The sequence below is a fragment of the Ruditapes philippinarum genome, unplaced genomic scaffold (assembly GCF_026571515.1).
Source record: "Ruditapes philippinarum isolate M1 unplaced genomic scaffold, ASM2657151v2 ctg5696_1_1_1_1, whole genome shotgun sequence".
NCBI lineage: Eukaryota > Metazoa > Mollusca > Bivalvia > Venerida > Veneridae > Ruditapes > Ruditapes philippinarum.
Window position 1 is genome coordinate 9,554 of NW_026864013.1, and position 21,352 is coordinate 30,905.

At 33.2% G+C, this 21,352-nt stretch overlaps 3 protein-coding genes across 3 annotated transcripts; all 3 read left to right on the top strand.

The window, feature by feature from the left end:
* The first annotated feature begins 5,467 nt into the window (after nt 1-5,467).
* LOC132724088 (D(2) dopamine receptor-like) lies at nt 5,468-7,197 on the top strand. The gene has a single exon (XM_060708899.1). The coding sequence runs from the start codon at nt 5,719-5,721 to the stop codon at nt 6,937-6,939; it is 1,221 nt and encodes a 406-aa protein (XP_060564882.1). The 5' UTR covers nt 5,468-5,718; the 3' UTR covers nt 6,940-7,197.
* Nucleotides 7,198-7,268: 71 nt separating this feature from the next.
* LOC132724099 (sodium- and chloride-dependent GABA transporter 2-like) lies at nt 7,269-18,202 on the top strand. The gene is made up of 5 exons (XM_060708911.1): nt 7,269-7,384; nt 7,792-8,318; nt 16,896-17,008; nt 17,696-17,827; nt 18,089-18,202. The coding sequence occupies exons 2-5, from the start codon at nt 8,231-8,233 to the stop codon at nt 18,200-18,202; spliced, it is 447 nt and encodes a 148-aa protein (XP_060564894.1). The 5' UTR covers nt 7,269-7,384; nt 7,792-8,230.
* LOC132724090 (sodium-dependent nutrient amino acid transporter 1-like) lies at nt 18,142-20,655 on the top strand. The gene is made up of 4 exons (XM_060708900.1): nt 18,142-18,188; nt 18,607-18,707; nt 19,578-19,748; nt 19,989-20,655. The coding sequence occupies exons 2-4, from the start codon at nt 18,609-18,611 to the stop codon at nt 20,190-20,192; spliced, it is 474 nt and encodes a 157-aa protein (XP_060564883.1). The 5' UTR covers nt 18,142-18,188; nt 18,607-18,608; the 3' UTR covers nt 20,193-20,655.
* The last annotated feature ends 697 nt before the right edge of the window (nt 20,656-21,352 follow it).

The following is a 21,352-nucleotide window of genomic DNA, read 5'->3' on the forward strand; positions in this document are numbered from 1 at the left end:
ATACCCGAAATCATTGCCCCTAAACTCTGTGAATGTGTCTATCCCTTCAGAAGAAAGATTCCAATGTCTGGAATAAAAACGATCATTTTTCGCATTATTTTCGGAAGCAAACCAGTCTCGAATTGACCAAAACGTTTTTGCAATAAATCGAAAGTCTGAGAAGCAAGTCCCAAATCGTCAAATCTACAATTTTTTATATACTTTTTTAATAATCAGCTTTGATCATTCTTCGAACGAGGGATCCATTCTCACTCAAGAAAAATTGAATTTGGCAAGCAAAAATGTAAAATCTTATGAGATATATCCTGTAAGTCTTTTTTCATAGAACCTTTTTTCACTAATGTAGCAACCGCTTGATTATCCGACAACCATTTAACTCTTTCATGAGCTAAAATATGAGCCAAGGACTGTAAAACCCTATACACAGCTTCAAGCTCTCTCCAAGTGGAAGAATAACTTGATTCTTTAAAATTCCAAACACCATGGGAAACCCCCTTTATAGCCCTTTCCCGTAACTAGGTTATTAATAATTGAATTGCTACCCCCAAGCTCACACTTACATGTCAAATGTTGAAAGTCTATATTTCGTGTCTGTTGTTATGTTTTTCAGATAACTTGGCAGAAATGATCACCATTATGATACCATTGGAAAAATGCAATGATCAAGTCACAACCCTGAAGGTCAGGGTCACACTCAAAGGTCTTATGTAAAACATATATTTTTCATACGTTCATTTAAAAACAAGTCAACATTACGTCGTTTGCTTTAATATTGAAACGAGTTTTATCTCACCTTGAAATAAACTACGTGGTCTCTTACACTACTTTCTGTAGTAAAATGATAGCAGACTATGCTGGATGTAATAAAACATATGGACTAGAGAAAGGAGGAAGCAAAAATGACATTTATTTTAAAGTTGTATTTAAATGACTTGATGATTTTCATACTTCGACAAAACAAACTTTTTCGGACAAGATATTCTGAAATGTTCAACTGACCTTGGCCGTTAAATGACCTTTGTGGTCAAGGTCAACGTATTGAATTTTGATTAACTTTTCATGATTTTGCTACATATGTACGGATTCGATTCATCCTTGGAAAGACGAAACAGAAATGTTGAATAATTTAGATGTGACCTTGACCATCAAATTATTGAATTTTGATTATATTTTCTTAACATTGTCATTTATTTATGGAAAAGATTCATACTTTGATAAAACTAGTGTGACTAAACTGACCAATTAAAAATTAAAAAAGGAAAACTTAACACTGTTTCTTTCAAGATTAGTTTCAACCGTTTATTATATGCCCGAAAGAATTTCGGGCATATCATGTTATACCCCCTTGCGTCAATCCGTCCGTCCGATAGCAATTTGGCTTCCGGAGCTTAACTTAAGTTCCATTTGGCCCACAATATTCAAACTTCATAGGATGATTGTATTGATTTTGGGATCACAAGGTCAAAGGTCAAGGTCACTATTACCTTAAAATTGAAAACAGTTTCTGGAGCATAACTTAAGTTTCATTTGGCCCTCAGTGTTCAGACTTCATAGGATGATTGTCCATATCAAGTAGAAGACCTCTATTGATTTTGGTGTAACAAGTTCAAAGGACAAGTTCACTATTACCTTAGAACTGAAAACAGTTTCCGGAGCATAACGTAAGTTCCATTTTGCCCACAGTGTTCATACGGCATTGAATGATTGTCCATATCAAGTAAAATACTCCTATTTATTTTGGGGTCACAAAGTGAAAAGCCAAGGTCACTATTACTTTTTAACTGAAAACAGTTTCCGGAGCATAACTTAAGTTCCTTTTGGCCAACAATATTCAAATGTCAAAGGATAATTGTCCATATTGTCCATATTGGGTAGAAAATCCCCATTGATTTTGAAGTCACAAGGTCCAAGGTCAAGGTCACTATTACCTTGAAACTGAAAACAGTTTTCGGAGCATAACTAAAGTTCCATTTGGCCCACAGTGTTCAAACTTCATAAGATGATTGTCATTATCAAATAGAAGACCCCTAATGATTTTGGGGTCACAAGATCGAAGGTCAATGTCACTATTTCTTTTTAACTGAAAACAGTTTCCGGAACATAATTTAAGTTCCATTTTGCCCACAGTGTTCAAACTTCATAGGATGATTGTCCATATAAGGTTGAACACCCCTATAGATGTTTTGAGTCACATGATCAAAGGTCAAGTTCACTATTACCTTAAAACCGGAGCACAACTTAAGTCCATTTTGCTCACAATATTTTAACTTCAGAGGAGGATTGCTTTATTTGAAGGAGGTAACACTTAATTAATTCCCATGTCTTACAAATGCTTCAATCTTACTAAAAAAAGAAACACTTTCGGGCATATTCTTGTTTGTTTGTTTTTAGAAAGAGTCGAGTGTTGTCCCCGCCCGGCGGTGGCTCTAGCTTATTCAAGCTGCCGACTCGTTTTGATTTTTGGTTGTGAAAACTATTGGGAAATATGACATTTCACACACTCCATCATAGTATCGGCGTAAAGTGAATTAAAAATAAAATGCATCTTACTTCGCGAAAATATATTCATTTATTGATTTCGAAGGAGCAGTAAAATATCAAAGTTAACAAGCGTGCTTCCTTGGGTGAATGTCAACTTCACACAAACTTAAAGGGTAGCTCTAAAAAATCATTAACCTTACCAGCATATGGTTTTTAGTGAAGATCATTGAACAAAAATAAAGCATCATGTTTCGCCGTTATTGTCCCATGCCTTTTTAGAGAAACAAAGGGGGTGTAGAAATAGGATCCGTCCTTCTTTCAGCCCGTTTGTCCGTCCGTGACATTTTTGTGTCCAGTCAAAAACAATGTCATTTATCTTAAAGGAGCGTTCGTTGTAATTAGACAATGTGTCATGCGCAACATCCGGACCCCTACCTCCAAGGTAAAGGCCACACTTGGTGATAAAAGGTCATCATTGTTAATTTGAGGGTATATGTCGTGTCCGGTAAATAACTTTCCTATCCATGAAGAGATGTTGGAAGTACTGGCATAAACATTCACAATAATGAGACAATTTGTCATGCACAATACCAGTTGCCTACCTCTAAAAATAGATAAATACAGAGTCCCTAAAGAAAGCCCAACACGGCAAAATTGAAAATGTTGCAGGCTCGTTTTGATTGAGCCTGTTCGTGGACGGTACTGGAAAGTGCAAGTTACCGTCCACGCCCTCAGCACCGGCTTAAGCAGAATTCAACATTTAACGTGAAATAGTAAAATTTTGAATTTCGAAACATCCGCAGATGTGTTCATACGGCGGTTATCATGGAACCTTCAATGTGACACTTCCGTGCCATTACATGAAAAGCGGCGTATGGTCCCCAAGTAATAAAAAGCGTGTGCCCTAAACGAGAAAACAATAGGCGGAACTAAATAAAATGGAATTTTGAAAGGGGATCAGAGGTTATGAAGCCTGCGTATCACAGATAAGACGTCAAAAGACAAATTTAAAAGGCAAGCAAGATGTCCTAAGGGTGATTCAACATTATTCAAGTAGGAACCACCCAACAAGAAAATTCCGAAAAGTTGAAACTAAAAATACCACAAGTACAACAATAATGTAGTGCTGAACGATCTTCTTGGATCGAAAATATAACATCATTGATTAAATGTACGGGGAGACTTTTAACAGCCGCCACACGGCACAAATAACACGGATGTGATCGTAAAATAGATAAATACAGAATCCCTAAAGAAAGCCCAACACGGCAAAATTGAAAATGTTGCAGATTTACATAATCTGTTACATGGTATATTTTTTATCCGGTCCATAACTTTTACATATATCGAGGGAAATTTAAAATTATGTAGCACAAATGTTCACAATAATTAGACGATGTGTCTTGTGCAAAACCAGTCGCCCACCTCAAAGGTCAAGGTCACAGTTGGAGGTCAAAAATTGTTATATAGATTTTTTTGTTTCCAGTTCATAACTTTCTCATCTATCAAGGGATTATGAAAATACTTAGCAAAGAAGATGATGTGTCTTGCGCAACATCCAGACGCCTACCTTAAAGATCAAGGTTACACTCGTTGATAAAAGGTCAACATCGTCTGTTCGAGGGTATTTGTGGTGTCCGGTTCATAACTTTTTCATTGATCAAAGGGTTTGAAATTACTTGCACAGATGTTGACAATAGTAAGACGATGTCTCATGCAAACACCCGGACCCTTATCTCCAAGGTCAAGGCCACACTTATAGGTCAAAGATTACCATGTTTTATAGGGTTAATTTTGTGAACATTCAATATTTTTATTGTTCAAGGGATTTTGAAATTACTTGGCAAAAATGTCAACAATAATTGGACTTTGTGTCAAGGTCACACTTAAGTGCCAGAGCTAAACATGGTCTGTTCTTGTGTATATTTTGTTTGCGGAATATAATTTTTTCATCTATCAAGGGATTTTAAAATAACATGGTACAAATGTTAACAGTAATAAGACGACATAAATCATGCGCAACACCTAGACCACTACATCAAACGTCAAGGTCACACGTGAAGATCAAAGCTTAAAATAGTCTGTTACAATATATGATGCCACGTAAGCCTATGCAAAAAAAAATGTCATTGGTGAATTGCCGACATACCTTGATTAAGGAATTGACACGAAATTTACTCTGTAACAGAGCATATCCTGCATTGATTTTGTGTTTGTCGCAATTTGTGGGTTTGAAATAGTGGTAACAATTATACAAATGCATTTCTGTTGACACATACACAGGAATTATTTCATTATATTTTTCAAATGAATTTACTGCTATTTGCATGTGCAGATCTAGCATTGATCAAACTTTTGCACTGAAAGTCCAGATTCATACCTCAGTCTTTTGAAATAGCATATTTTTGTGCTCCATGTAATTCTTCCGTTAGGAGGGGGGCGTTGGTAATTATGTAACAAGTTTTTGTGATGACTGTTTTAAGAAAATCCATCCCAACCATATATAATAATTTTCATTTAATTTAATCTTAAGAATATATATACACACTTATTTTTGCCTTATCTCCTTTGTCACAAAATAGCTCATTAAAGGACACACTCGGTGATTTTTTACGTAAGTCGACTGTCTGTCGTTTGATTGAAGAACAGTCAAAATAAAACGGGATATAAACGTTGCAAACATCAATACAAAATTTAATCATGAGCTCTTAAATATTATCTGCATATCAAAACAATTCGAATAATTTTGTTGTTTTCATTGAACAAGTTTTAGGAATTCCGTTTTCACATTAAAGGCGTGAGAGTCATTTGTTTACTCATTTTAATTTTCAATTGTTAAACTTCCGCAATTGAAAAATGTAAAACACTCTGTTTAGTTTAATTTGTAGTATGCAAAGAGAAAATTAAAGTACACTATATATGTATATTAACGTCCGGCTTCATAATCGTGATATATAGAGCATTCGCCGACATGCATCACTTGCATCTTACAAATGTGAGGGGAGTTGAGCAGATAGATAAAATTGATGTCTGATTTTTTTTAATAAAAAAAAAATATATATTTTATAATTTGTCGATTTAAATTTCACTTATACACTGGTAGAAAATAAGAATTAGAGACAGTATCGTTACACATTTTATTTGGGCATGACTTCTAAATGGTAAACGCATTTACTTAAATGCGGGACAGTTGTATAATCTGATAGTGGATTTTTTTCTCTCATAACGCATTGAAAGATGTATGATACAGAAGAAAACGCGAAACTTTTAGAGGAGTTAAATGGACAAAAAATACGAGAATATGCTCCAGCTATTGCGTATTCAGCGTTCGTGATGTTAGTTGGCATTTCTGGAAATTTGTTCTCAATTGCGTACTATGGATTTAAAACTCAGAAAACTACTACAAATAGCTTAATAACAGCACTTGCAGTTACAGATTTGATAACATGTGTTGTGTTCTGCGATGAAATAATTGAATTATGTTTTACAATCACTTTTGAGAACGTCATTGGCTGCAAGATTATGTATTTCACAAACCATACCTTAGTGATTGGATCAGCTTTCATTTTGATTTTGATCTGTGTTGACAGATTTAGAAAAATCTGTCGTCGGCAATCGTGGCAGCTGACGTTAAAATCAGCAAGGATTGGCGTAGCTTTACTGCTATTTCTAGCTGTTATTTTATCAGTGCGGGATTTCGCTATTTTAGATGTTGTTCAAGTGAATCTTACTCACACAAAGGAAAATAAAACGATACGAGGCTTTTACTGTACTCATACAAGAGACGTACACATGAAAACGGTCGTCACTGTATTCCAATTGATTGATTTGGCAACGTTTATAATTGTTATATCTACAACGGCTATCTTATATACCTTTGTTGCAAGAGAAATTTGGATACAAAGAAAACTTAAGGAAAGTCACACTTACTTATCCGACGTAAAATGTAGTATGTCTGAATCTGAATCTACTGGCATAAGACGCGTTTATAATAGTTCGATGGCCGAAACTGCTTCTTCCACAATCCAAGAGGACACTGATGACGTCAACATTTCTACGTCTACTCCAAACAATGACCCAGAGAAGAAAGTGCAATTTTTCACGGTAGAGGGTGACCGCGACACCACACATTCCCCTAACAAAGCAAACAATGTTGGTAAAGAGCACGACGCTCATACTAAGCGAAAACACGCCGATGCGATTGAAAGAAAGATAGCGATTATGATGATTGTATTGACAGTGGCGAGTATTCTTTGCTTTGTGCCATACTTCATCGTGAACTTAGCTGTTAAAAGAAATTCAAATACACCCGAACAAGAATTCAGTGTTGGTATACAAATAGCATTACGGTCGTTCATGCTTAATAACGCAGTCAACCCATACATTTTGTGTTATTTTAACACGCAATTTAAAAAGTTTGTCAAGGACAGTATTTGCAAATGTCGGTTACGAATGTAGCTTTGCTATATATTGTTTATCAGACGATCAGGAAGTGTTTCATAGTTTATTTTATTTGCATATCTGGAAATGTTGTTTATGATATCGTACCGATATTTTGATAAAAAAAATCTGTTTTCAAAATCGACGTGTTTGAATTTATCAAAAGCTTCAGACAAGTAGACAGTCAGTAAAAACTGTCATAACATATAAATTATACATAATTATAATATATATGCATGTAATATTTTTTTTATAATAATAAAAATGTTAAAGCAGCTTAAACTGAAACGAATCTTGTTTATATCAAAAGTATCTGATTTACTATCTCCCATCCGTGTACGGGTAGTGTTACTACTATCCTGTGTATCTGCGCGCTCTTGTTAAAGTTGTTTGTTCTTGTGAACGTGCGTGTGCGATCGTTTTCAAATGTTTGTCGATCTGTTCTAACATCTTTGTTTTACAGGTTAGTCACATCACTCTTTTATTTGTCTGCATGTGACTATTTGTATGTTGTAAACATCAATGATTTAGATGTTTGTGGCGTCATATACTATTTTTATACATGTGTTTTGTTTACATAATTGGTTAAAATGTTGTTTACATCATTCTTATTTTATTTATAATTCACACATTTACATAATAAATACATAAAATAAAAATTAACGGATTGAGTTGGAAGCTTGTAAAGCTTTTTTTAAAAAAAAAAAAACTCTCTCCGTATCATTCGCACATCATTCTTTTATATGCTGCTTACATCATTCATCATTGGTCATGTCATTTATCAATAAGTTGTTTAGATCAATGTTTGATATGCTGGTCACGTCATTGTTTTATATGATGTTTACATCATTTTTTGTGTCACCTTTACAGATCGAGTAGTGGCGACATATAAGTATCACTTCTCGTCGTCTGTTCGTCGGGGATACAAGTGCAATTTCATCTTTTTTACAGGAATGATCAGTACCAAGTCTAGATGTGCATATCGTCGGCATTTTCCGGTTCAATGATATTTTTAGAGTTACGCCCTTTAATTAATTTATTTTTGATGTTTGTCTGACTCCTCTTATAACACTTATTAATGCAATTTCGTTGAAACTTTACAGGATTGAATGGTAGCTCAAGTACTTTATATAATTTACAGATTTTCAAGGATTGAATGATTTAGGCTGACATATGGTCCTTGAATAACAAGGTGTGTTTTTTTTCGTGTTGCCAGCTACAAAGACGGTTGTCACTTTCATAAAAACTTAACAGGAATTACCAATGCCATGTCTAGTTGTGCATTTGATTTCATTTTTTTTTCAAAGTTATGGCCCTTTTTTATTCAGGGCTGGGAATCAAAACTGCGTCGTATCCTACAAAATGTAAACAAACGCCGCCATCTTGGAACGAAAAAGGTATGTTTTTGTTTATAACTCTTTTTGTTGGAAATGACTGAAAACCAAATATATGTATTAACACGCTCCACTATTTTCCGCTTCGTCCGGTATATGATGTTTGTACAATTATTTTGTATAACAAAAATTATAGCGAACTTGCAACTCGAAGCGGAGCAGAATTTTTATGAAGTTTTGTGTATACGACGCAGTTCATATTGCTTTATCTATCGTTTTTTCCTTCAAATCAATTATTTACTCATTTCAGAATTCACCATAAACTTCAAAATATAATTTTGCATCATGTACTAAGATTTTATTAAAAAGAAATGTTTATTTTCCAAGAAAACAATAATTTATACGAAATGATACGACGCAGTTGAAAATAAAATATGATACGACGCAGTTGTATTTTCATTGCAGGCTGCATATTAGTTCAAGTATGCTAGTAAAGTCCAACAACATTTCTTGTTTGCAAATTTTTGATCATTATGAATGCGCACAAGTGACCTATATAACTTAAGTCGAGAGCAGAAGTCACTCATTGGTACCACTAAAATGGAAAATTCTATTAAGGCCTCATTTTTTCGGTCGCATTTTTAGCACCTGTCATAAGCATCTACAAATTCCGAAAAATGTTTATCAAATACATTGAAACCCGTGATCGCACACCCATATTGCAACGTACGTGTTTAAGTGCTGCCTTAGCATGCCTATAAACTTGTTCCCATGAGTTCGAAACTAATGGGGGGGGGGGGTTACATTTTTCATATGCGCAAATTAGATGGCTTCCTTTGTATAATTTACAACAATTTGCGACAAGTCCGATATTACTTATAATGTCTTTTACACGCCGATTTTATTGAATTAATTTTCTTAATAATCAGTGAGAAAAGATGAGCTTTATTATTAGAAACTTAAATCGGTATTTGAAATAAAGTATTATTCCTCTTTTAATACATGATCAGGAAAAATGGTCATTTATTCTGAACAATATTTTTTTTTAAATTATATGATAAATGGTTAAGCTACGATATATTTTTGCAAGTACTGCATAAGTTTCGTTCAATCATTTTTATGTTCAGCGCCGTGGAACTTTACCGCTGATTTTGTCGTATTGCATTTCTTAATCGACGATGAGAACAGGTTTACGGAATGTATTTTCTGGATTCGCACCATAGTGTCATTAATAAACTTTAAATTTTCAAATTCGGGTCACAAAAGATAAAACAAAAAACTATTTTGTAAAGTAGGTGTCCGTTTTGCAAAGGTATTTTACGCTTTGCACCGATAAATTTGATACAGATATATGCACGACATGATGTTTCAATAGTATATTGAAGATGTTTTACTATATTAGATTAAAGCCAGGATGAGAAAACTTAGGTCAGATTATCGCATTGAATTTTCCACAGACTAAAGAGAAGGCATCTTAACATATCTTTATACTAAAGTGTGATTTTTATTTGATAATGAATTGACTGACACATAAAACATTTTTTTTCTTCAGAAAATGTCTTCAAAGAGGATTACCCCCTGTTTACATTGAAAAATAATTATATGCTATTCAAGCCACTGACATATCCTTTTTTAAACGAAATATCAAAGTAAAAAGTAATCTTAAACAGTAGGGAAATATTTTATTTTAACAAAAATTTAAATGTTATTCACTTTATAATTAATTTAAATACTTGTAATCTTCAAACTTCATGCCAGAGGTTTATTAAAAAACTGCTTACTTGTACGGCTGACATTTAAGACGATGGTTAACAAATTTGTGGGAAAAAATCAGAGAGGTGTGTCCGACTTAACTGCTGTGAATTTGAAAACCACTAGGGACTTCTGATTCTTTCGTAAGCTAATGGTTCTCTGCAGGTGTAACATTTTGCCTGAAATAATGCACAAAGGCGCACCTGAGGTCCTTAACCCTAGTAAAACTAAAGTGTAGAGTGAAAGTTTGAAATAAAACCACAAAAAGCAGTCATCGCATAGAACATGCAGACCCACAGTTTACTAAGAGCGTAGCTAGCCAAAATGAATTTTGTGATTCAAGTTCATAGACTTCTATATTTTTGCCAACAAAAAATACGGATAAAAGTGAACATATAGGAAAATATAAGAAATTATTTCAGATATTATATGAGAAATTAAGTAACATGTTCATGTTTAACTGAAAAGTAGCTTCTGCAATCTAAATTGGACATGACACAATGCTTTCTAAAAGAACATTGCTATAAACTGCGAATGATCTTAGATTTTTTATCTAGCACAAGTGATTATCCGGTGAAATAGACATATATAGCCAAAATTATCCATGTTGAAAAGAATACCAAAACTACAACTGCGTCGTATCATATTTTATTTTCAACTGCGTCGTATCATTTCGTACATATTATTATTTCTCGGAAAATAAATATTTCTTTTTAATGAAATTTTAGTACATGATGCAAAATTATATTTTGAAGTTTATGGTAAACTCTAAAAATTAGTATATAATTGATTTGATGGAAAAACGATGGATAAAGCAATATGAACTGCGTCGTATCCACAAAATTTCATAACAATTCTAGCCCGCTTCGAGTTGCAAGTTCGCTATAACTTTTGTTTTACAAAATAATTGTGAAAACAACATATACCGAACGAAGCGGAAAATTACGGAAGCCCATTGTACGGAAGCCCATTGAGGCCATTTTGAGTTAGAAGTTAGAACTTAGATGTTAGATCTTAGAACTTAGATCTTAGAACTTAGGTCTTAGCTCTTAGAACTTATAGGTTCCGTAAAGGCGGGAAAACGCCATATTGACTGCAAGATAGACATGAAGATGTATGTGAGGTAAACTTGTAATTATATTACTTTAATTATATTTTTTGTTTTTAAGAATTGCAGCGCGATATAGCTATTACGTTAAAAGATTAGGTGATTTTATATGTATAATTTTAAAAAAGGGTGTAAAAAACAATAAATTTCAAAAAGGAGGCAAAGGAGGCTTCTTAGCCCCATTGTAGCTATTTATACCAGAACATTTGCAACAAATAACACTACGACGAGGGACACAAGCGTCAAAACTGATAATATATTGCCTGTCTTAGAGTGTAATTCCCCACCTTTTGACAGAATTTAAAAATTGTGTAACTGTCAGTTTTGTTGGTTTCGTAATTGTGTACAAAATAATTTGAATTATTATTTCCTATTGCAGAATCTTCTTTATTCCTTTCAAGGACAACGAAAATGGTGTCTACATGGGCATGGATGTTTGGCATTGGGGCTGTTTATACACCAGTATCTAGTGTTTGTGATCATGGATTTAGCTGTCATTCTCAGGGGCACACTTAAAACAATTTTGAGAACTGATTACAAATTACTTATTCATAGTTTATTTTACAAGGCTAACAATCTTGTCTGACGCAAAACACGTACACCTATAAGGACGAAGTAAGGGACCCAATTATTGAAGGAATCCTGAGGAGTGTCAAGTGTTTAGGTTTCGATCGATGTTGCACAAATTAGAGCCTGACTACCAGTTGCAATGTCTATGGATTCTGTAATGAGGCTAATGCCACAAATCGATCCCGAAGGAACTAATGAACACAAAGCCACAAATCATCTCGGCGAAGATATGTGTCATCTAAATTGTTACGAAAAGTTAAAGCCATATGGATTCTGCATCCAGGGAGCGATCGACGGGTACAGTCGACCCATTTTATGTCTCGAAGTATCAAACAGTAACAACTCCCCGCAATGATAGCGTCATACTTCATTGAAACATTAAACAAAGGCATTTTACAGAAATGTTTATCAAAGTTCTTAGTTCATCGTTCTGGTTTAATTTTCAAGTTCATGTGCATGTATGTTTTGTATATAACTGAAGGATTAAGAAACGCTATATTTTTCAAATCTTTTAACAAAACTTTTAGAAATAAGTATTTTGTTTTATTTCATCTGAACCATGCTTACAAGAACAACCATCGTACACTTAACAGCTTGGTTTGGAGTCTCTTCAATATAAGAGAAATTTGGTGGAACTAGATTTTATTGGATTTTACCTTAACTTTAGCATTTCTTGACATTTTGTCTCATGGTATCCCTGAGATCAAAGGAACATCTTTTTCCTATGAATAGTTGTTGTAGACCTACAGATATCATTGATCTTTACCATAAATATTATTGTAAAAGAGCTGAAGTATTAACTATTTCTTGAGTGTGCACGCACTGCACCGGTGTATGCCATTGACAAGTTCTTGTGATATTCTTGTTGGTGATAAGATTGTGGATATTCTTTTTTGTAATTAATGAGATAAGTGTCTTGTATCATGTTTTGCAGTTTACTGTAACTTGAATAAAGTTTAATGTTTGAGAACGGAGTTATCTTTCCTTCTTTTAGCTTTTTCAAAACCGATTTTTTAAGTTATAATAACTAAGTTCTAATGTATAAGTTCTAATGTATAAGTTTTAATCACTAAGTTCTAATCACTAAGTTCTAATCACTAAGTTCTAATGTTTATGTTCTAATGTCTAAGTTCTAATGTCTAAGTTCTAATGTCTAAGTTCTAAGAACTAAGTTCTAATGCCTAAGTTCTAATATCTAAGTTCTAAGATATTTGGACCACGTTAAGGCCACTTTGGAGGTCCTTCACTGACACGGCCCTTTGTACTTTGATTTTGTCTGACCGCATTGGCCCGCACATTTAAACATACGTGGTAACAAGTGCAAGTGCAGATGAATCGCGTGACATCAGTTGATATGGTTCTTCTGATGCTGATGCTTATTTGATAAAAAGGCCGACACAAAGAAAATCCACCCACCCCCCCCCAAAAAAAAAAAAAACAAAAAAAAAACAATCATAAATTGTACTGCATATTAAACAAAAATACTTTTTGCAATCTGTAATTTGCCTTGTTGTCACTGAAATTTAAGGGAATATGCAACTATAGCCACAATAATGGCATGACGTTTTTTTTTTAAAAAATCGCTTTTAGTTCTTTCATAATCATTTGCACGCTTTACATCTAGTATTATAACTAGTTATGCAACAATTGCTTGATAAGCCATCATTCAGTACCCTGCCAATATGACGACCATATTCTTTCTTTGTAAAATTATATTGTGCCTATTCAGTAATGCGATTCCTTTTGAATATAATTATGGCTCCAATTTGTAGTCAAGAGCAGGTCACACCATCGATCATTTGTGCAGAACACCTTAGGAAATTATATCAAATGGCATTTTTTCAATACTATATATTAAGACAAATCCTTGTATTTTAATATACTTATATATCATGGTAACCCCAATCAGTATCAAACCGCTGATGATTTCATCAAATATTAAAACAGAAGTGCACTTCGTTAAAATTAAGGCAATGGTTAACTTTAATTTAAGTGGTCATTGTGATCTTGACCTTGTAGAAATGGATACACGGAAGCATTGACCGCTGATGCAAAGTGTACATACTTGTAATTTTAAATGTAGAATAAACACACAATTTGATAGGACCATTTATTGAAGCTTTGACTTCACCAGACGTAACCATCCTCATTAACAGTTATCTTGAAACAGTTCAATAGGTTTTTCAACAACATTCCTGGCATCATTTAGCACAAAGTACATGTATATTATTAGGACAGACTGAAATCACATAAATCTGATGTTAAAATTACAATAAATCATTAACAATATAATCAAAATAATAATCAAAAAATAATATAATCTATAATTAATAATTATGAATGCCAACACGAAACCCAATTGCATGTTCATTGTAAGTCATTGTAAAAATGTTCCACAATCATCTGTAAAAATTCAAGGTACGTTTAATGGCTATCAAAAACTTTCCGTTATTCGGCGACAACACTCGAACAAGTTTCTCGGTTTTAATGAGGCCCTTTAGTAAAAAGTTTTGGCATATCTTTATGTCTTCTTGATCAACACGATGATCACAGTTATGCCCACCATAGATTCCAGGTACAAAATACATTCCGTAAAGTATTTCAATATTCTTTTGGATTTCGCTTGTCATGTAGAGTTCTGCTTGGATCAAGTCCATAATAAGACATTCCATATGTACACGATTTGTTATGTCGAAACTTTGAAATCAATAAGATACTTGAAAAATGATATCCGCCAGTGCAACCTTGTTTACGAAGTAATCCTTGCCAGGATTCTAAACGCTGATTTGCTACACTCTTTCCATGCATAAAACTGTTCAACCTTGCTACTCGTTATGTGCCGTTAAAGCTGGAATATGGGTTGAAGCAATGCTAGCGTTGAATTATTTTCAATTCATATGCGTATTATGACGCTATCACTGCCGGCGAGTTGTCGCTATTTGATCATATGATGGGTGGAATGTACAGATCGCTCCGAGGATGCACAATCAACATGGCTTTAACTTGTCGTTACAATTTACATGCCACACAAAGTTAATCAGTTCTAGCCCTTCTGAGAATGACAGCTAAATCTTTTATTACAACACTTGTTAGTGGTGTAAAAACAAACAGCCAAAGTCCAAACCTCCACGCTAATTTAGAGTCCATTTTAATAATCAGGAAAAGGGATAAAGAAGATTCTGCAATAGAAAAAATAATCAAATTATTTTAATAAACATAAGAAAATCAACAGTTTTTAATTATTATAAAACTGTTAGTTACACATTTTTAAATACTTTTTCAAATATGATAATTTGGGTTACAGACAACAGATATATCAGTTTTAAAGCTTGTGTCCCTCATCGAAGATTTTTTTGTTAGCCAGGTTCGGCACTGGCTAAAATAGCTACTTACGGAGTCAATTTGTCCCAGCTTGTTGAAGATAGCTTGGTCGACCTTTGTCTCCTATTGAAATTGGTTGTTTTTACCTGGTCCTTATATATAAGATATAATCACCTAATCTTTTAACGTTCTAGCTATATCTCTGCAATTCTTTGAATAAAAAAATAGAAAAATAAAGAAATATATCAAAAAGTTTATCTCACATCTTCTTATCTATATTGCAGTTAATATGGCGTTTTCATGCCTATACGGAACATCTAAGTTCTAAGGGCTAAGACCTAAGGTTCTAAGATCTAACATCTAAGTTCTAACTTCTAACTCAAAACGGCCTCAATGGGCTTCCGTACCATTGAGGCCGTTTTGAGATAGAAGTTAGAAGTTAGATCTTAGATCTTAGATCTTAGAACATAGATCTTAGAACTTAGGTCTTAGCTCTTAGAACTTAGAGGTTCCATATTGGCGGGAACACGCCATATTTACTGCAAGATAGACAAGAAGATGTAAGTGAGATAAGCTTTTTATTACATGTATATTTCTTTAATTTTATTTTTTAATTTAAAGAATTGCAGAGATATAACTTAAAAGATTAAGTGATTATATATTATAAATAAGAACCCGGTAAAAAGCAACCAATTTCAATGAGAGGCAAAGGTCGACAAAGCTATCTTCAACAGGCTGGTACAAACTCCATAAGTGGATATTTTAGCCAGTTCTAGCTATTTTAGCCGAACCTGGCTACCAAAAATCTACGATGAGGGCACAAGCGATGAACCTGTTGCCTATATTTTTGTAATTATCAATTATCAGCTTTAAAACAGTATTTAAAATTGTGTATCTGTTAGTTTTATGATAATTAAAAAATGTCGGTTGTCTAATGTGTATTAAAATGTGCTTTTCCGGAGCTAAACACATTCTCACAGTTGTTCGTTTTTTGGTAACAGTGCTTGCACATCGTCTCAATTTGTGTCATGAACGTTATCCACTTCTGTTATTTATTACAAACCTGATCAATTTTACTAGCTTAATGTGATCTTTCCATATAATGATAAAACAAGGGACATGAAAACGGTATGCTCTATTGTCTTGATGAATTTAGTTTAATCTTTTATTTGTTATCATTGTACGATTCATTATATCAATACATAAAATTTATACATATACATTGCACATAGCCATTCTAAAATATAATTGTAAGAAACTACTTAGCGTTATTGAAGAACTTTTATAACATTTCCACACAAACTCCTTTAAATAAAAGTAAGACATTCCTTGTTAATCTGTTAATCCTGCAGCCGCTTTATTACATTACAAGGTTGAATGATATTAGTTGTTGCACTTGGGTAAAAAATGAGTGAAAATCAAATCATTTGTTCCTCTATTTGGTCACAGATGTTATCAATACAAGTATTATTTTACACAGTATTTTAGGAATAAGATTACTATAATTCTGTGTTTTCTGGCAGACGTTCAGCTTTTAAATGTTTTCGTGGTTAAATACAATATGTTATCTTTTTGGCGTCAATGAAACATGGTAGTTATCAATGCTTGTACAAGTTTTATGATAAAAACTTATAATTGCAATTTTCATGGAAAATTATTTGTAAAACCAAAAACAAAACTCAGTAAATACATAAATAACTTTAACATGATTTTGTGCTGTTATTCAATGTGAAGAGATGAGTCAGTGGTCGTTCAGCCAGTTACAGTGTCGATTAAGTCTTACCGATAATTTCCTCTCTATTAATAAGTTGTTTGTAGCGTAAACTTCATTAATAATATATTATTTAAAGCAGAGTGTAATTACAATAATTCATATCCCATATTTGCAGGCATGTCTGTTGGTATAGTAGCATACATTACGGCCTTGTCGTCACTACCGTTCCCGCAGATCTGGACTGTATGTTTTCTGGCAGCTATAATTCTAACAGGAATTGATGGACAGGTAAACCATAGTTTCATGTGGGCCAGAGACCACTTAGTATTCCAATAGAAGTATCTTTTATGCATAGAGGACATAGTGACCTGGTTAAGACTTCATATATAAACCCTACATTATTAATGAATCAATCTTTTATAAATAATTATTTATTTTAAATCATAAATTCTACGAAGAAGTATTCAATTTATAAAAAAAAAATATTGATGAATATCGTCTTGAAAAAAAACTCACGTAGATTTTGACACTAAAAGGTATCAATAACTCGGACAATTCACCGATTCTAAAACTATCTTATCAGTATTTTTTACACTTTACGTTACCCCGGTGCTCAGGAAATTCTCCTAAGATGATATGTACACAGCTGGATAAATTTACATATGCATTTCAACGGGTCAACATACATTTGCTCCCACTCTAAAATGCACCATTCGATATTTGCCGCCATTAACAGTGACCGTGTTTTACATTAAACAAAAGCCACATCAGCGTCCTATTATAAGAAGATGTGTTTTAATCAGAAAAGGACACTAATGAACAATCAGTTGATATTTTTATACATGTATATCTTTGATTGAACTGTATATGCGTTCATATTCATGCATAGTAAAAGCGATATTATGCCATCACTTATTTTTGAAAAAAAGTTTATATTCTGGAGATATGAAGCTTTAATTCCTTTCATGATTTCAGCTGGTTCCTATGGACATGTTAATGCAGCTGATAGGAGATGTTTTCCCGAGGGTACGGCGTGGTTTCAGGATCCATGCACTTGTTGTTACAGGAGTTATATTCTTTCTTTGTTCATTGCCCACGTGTACTGGGGTAAATATGGTTTTTGGTTATAGATATTTCATAGCACATTTCATAGCACACTTTTTAAACGTCCTATTAAACACGGAGACCAGCCTTATATTGATTGCCAACATAAACGTGTTCCGGTTAAAGCTATTTCCCACTCATAATGTGCATTTTTCGAAGATACCAAAAGATACAATTACACATACGTAGCTGTACATAAATGATTTGTTGTATTGGTTGACAATGTTAAAGAAAATCTTATACATGTTTATTTACATTTTACAGGCAGGTGCTTATATTTTCCTATGGACGGATTGGTACAATGGTGCAATGATTGTTCCCATACTTGCTTTTATTCAACTTGTGGTCGTTGCCTGGGTGTATGGTTTGTATATTTGATTTTGTTTTATTTGATTACATTCCTATAGTTATATTTTCAAATATTAGAATTACTTTTCGTTCAAGATGTACTAGCTAACGCAATTCTTTACTTCATCGTGAAACTGAACAAAGTGCGTGTATATGTGAAGTTATTAATATCAACGGTAGCTAAATAAACCGAGGGGATATATGATTAACCGTTGCTAGCTCGTGTGGCAACTCTTGGCATTTGACATAGCCAGTTATCATTTTGAAAGCAGTGAGATAACACGAGATGATTCATTTCTATAAACGGAGAATGCTTTTGGAATATTGCATATCTTAAACTAAAGAATTCCAATGCTCTTATAATTGCACTATATATATAGTACATTTTATTTGATATTGTCTTCCACTTTAAAATACCGGGGTATTTTTTCTAGGTATGGACAGATTTAGTGACGACGTACACATGATGATAGGCAGGCCTATACCTGGACTTCTTAGATTCCTTACAGCATTTATAACACCTTTAATTGTTCTGGTCAGGATTCATTAATATATATGATAGTCATCTAAAGAATTTGAATTATGAAGACTTGTATTTGAATATCTTTTAAAGGTCTAAGTCATACATTTTTCTTGCGTTTGCTACGTTGTCAATTCTTCTAATAACTTGCATTTTTTATTGAGACTAGATGTAAATTTTCAAATATGACATAGTTCTTTTCAGAACTATATCATATCAAAATATCTTGTGGCAGTGCACCATTTTTGTCTTGATGCCAGAGCAACTCTTTTCTAGAATCAAAGTTTTGATTTTTAACTTTTCATGTAATAGGAGTAAACGTATCAAAAATCTAACGATATTTAATTGTGTTTATATATGCCGGTGCTTGAAGTAGTTGACTTGTTGTGGGAAGAGGCTGCTTTCCCTTGTTAATTTTAAATGTAACATTTGTCATTTTTTTTAAATTCCAGGAAATTACCGCTCCATTTACTTTATCAAAAACAATTTTAAAAGCTCATTTTGCCTCAAAATGCTAATACTTTATCTTTAAAAATAGTATATATTTTTGGTGTCTTGTTACAGTTTCGGGGAAGTTATTCATTGCTTGTACACTTATAGTAATTTCTTATTTTGTGTGAATATCTGTATACCACTTTTTACATTTGCTCTCTTTATGAAGCATAAATTCACAGTCAGCGCGATCACACATGTTCTATGTGTATTATAACAATATTATAACATGTTTGCCCTTGAACGAAAAAAACAAACTATTCCTTTCTGAATCTTAGTATGTCTAATTTCATACATTTATAATTGATATTTAATGTGGAAATATAAAGACTATTTCCCCTCAGTTTGCTCTAATAGAAAACAACCTTAACATAAAACAATATTTTCTTTCAGATTATATTTTTGGTAAGTTGTGTGGAATATGTACCGCCGTCATACGGGAATTATACCTACCCTTCAACAGCCAGAGTTATGGGCTGGCTCAGCGTTGCTATAGTAATGAGCCCAATGTTAGTTCAAGGACTTTACACAGTTAATACTTCAAAAGAGGCTTCGTATTGGCAGGTATTAGATTAGTTGAACATATTTTAAGAAACATAAGTTTTGCGTTTTAAATCAATCACTCAACTTAGGTCTTAAATTTTTGCATACTGTACGTATTCCATGAGTTAGGAATATAATTATGTACGAGTATATAGTGATCCTTATGTGCAGGAGACTTAGATGTCTGACTTCCATATGTATTTAATTATGAAGCGGAGTTCTAGTGCTCTTACATATTTTAGGCCTTTTTATTATTTTCAGAAATTGATGCAACATCTTCAGCCCGTAGAAAGCTGGAGACCAAGTGAGGAAGAATTTCAAGGACAATTCCATATCAACAAAGCTAAATATAGAAACAGGTCGTGGAAGGATCTTGTGTATTACAATATGTTTGGCAACTACCCGCTGCCAAGTTCCATATCTACAAACAAAAACCAGGAGCTGAACTGCTTAAATAAAACTTGACGTAGACTTTAATACATTATGTAATAGTATTCTGTTTAATTGTTGAAAGCTACTCATCAAACAAATTTTTTTAATGACATGGACACTTTTTTAATCGAACAAAATCTCATAGTTCAGTACCTATGCAGGTTGATTTTTATGTGTACTAATTAAGTACTGTATAATTTATTTAGACAGCATATTTAATTATTAAGTGCTGTATTTTTTAGTTAGACAACATATTTAATTAACTACTACTGTATTATTTAGTTAGACAACATATCAAAATAACTACTGTATTATTTAGTTAGACAACATATTTAATTAACTAAGTACTGTATTATTTAGTTACACAACATATTTAATTAACTATTGTATTATTTAGTTAGACAACATATTTGTAAGTGCGCTAAATGAATCTGTACAGTTTCACTATCAGGTATATGTATTCCGTAAAGGAAAGGGGTCGTCTCACAATAACAAAGAAAATGAACTGCAGTTGCGTATTTATCTTATTATTTTATTATCAGTCGACATTCATAGAATTAATCCGATAGCAAATCGTTACAACACGTGGTAAAACTTTGCGACGATGTCTCCATATCGTTCCGACTGACTTGTGACTCTTAATTTCAGCAATGGCACTGCATATATATCTTGGTAAAATAAATATTGGACACAAGTTTTTCGTTCAATGTTCGTACATTACACTAATTTTTTACGCTACGTGTTAAAAGAATTATATATCTTTGAGAAAAAAATAATGGATAGCAACAAAGGAGGTAAGTGGATTTAAATAAAATTCGATGTACTAAAATGCTTACCTTTCAGTGTGCTTGATTATATTATTCTTTCTTTATCTCGCTTTACTGTGTTTTGTTAGCACTGCCTTTAAATGTGTCCATTTCACAGGCTAATGAATTAAATTGTTTGGTTTTGGTCTTCCCATACAATTATATAATACACTAGTTAAGCAAGCAAGATAAAATATTTGACTTATTTAAAACATTTAACTTATTATTATTTCAGGTACTTTGCTTCAGAGACGAAGGAAATATGTCAAGATAAGTAAAGAGGAGACGTTGCTTATCTTAAGAGCGTATGTGAACCATCCCAAGAGCTGGCAAGAAATCATGGAGGAAGTAAAAGAAAATCTTGATATTTTTCTTCCTAGCGCCAGG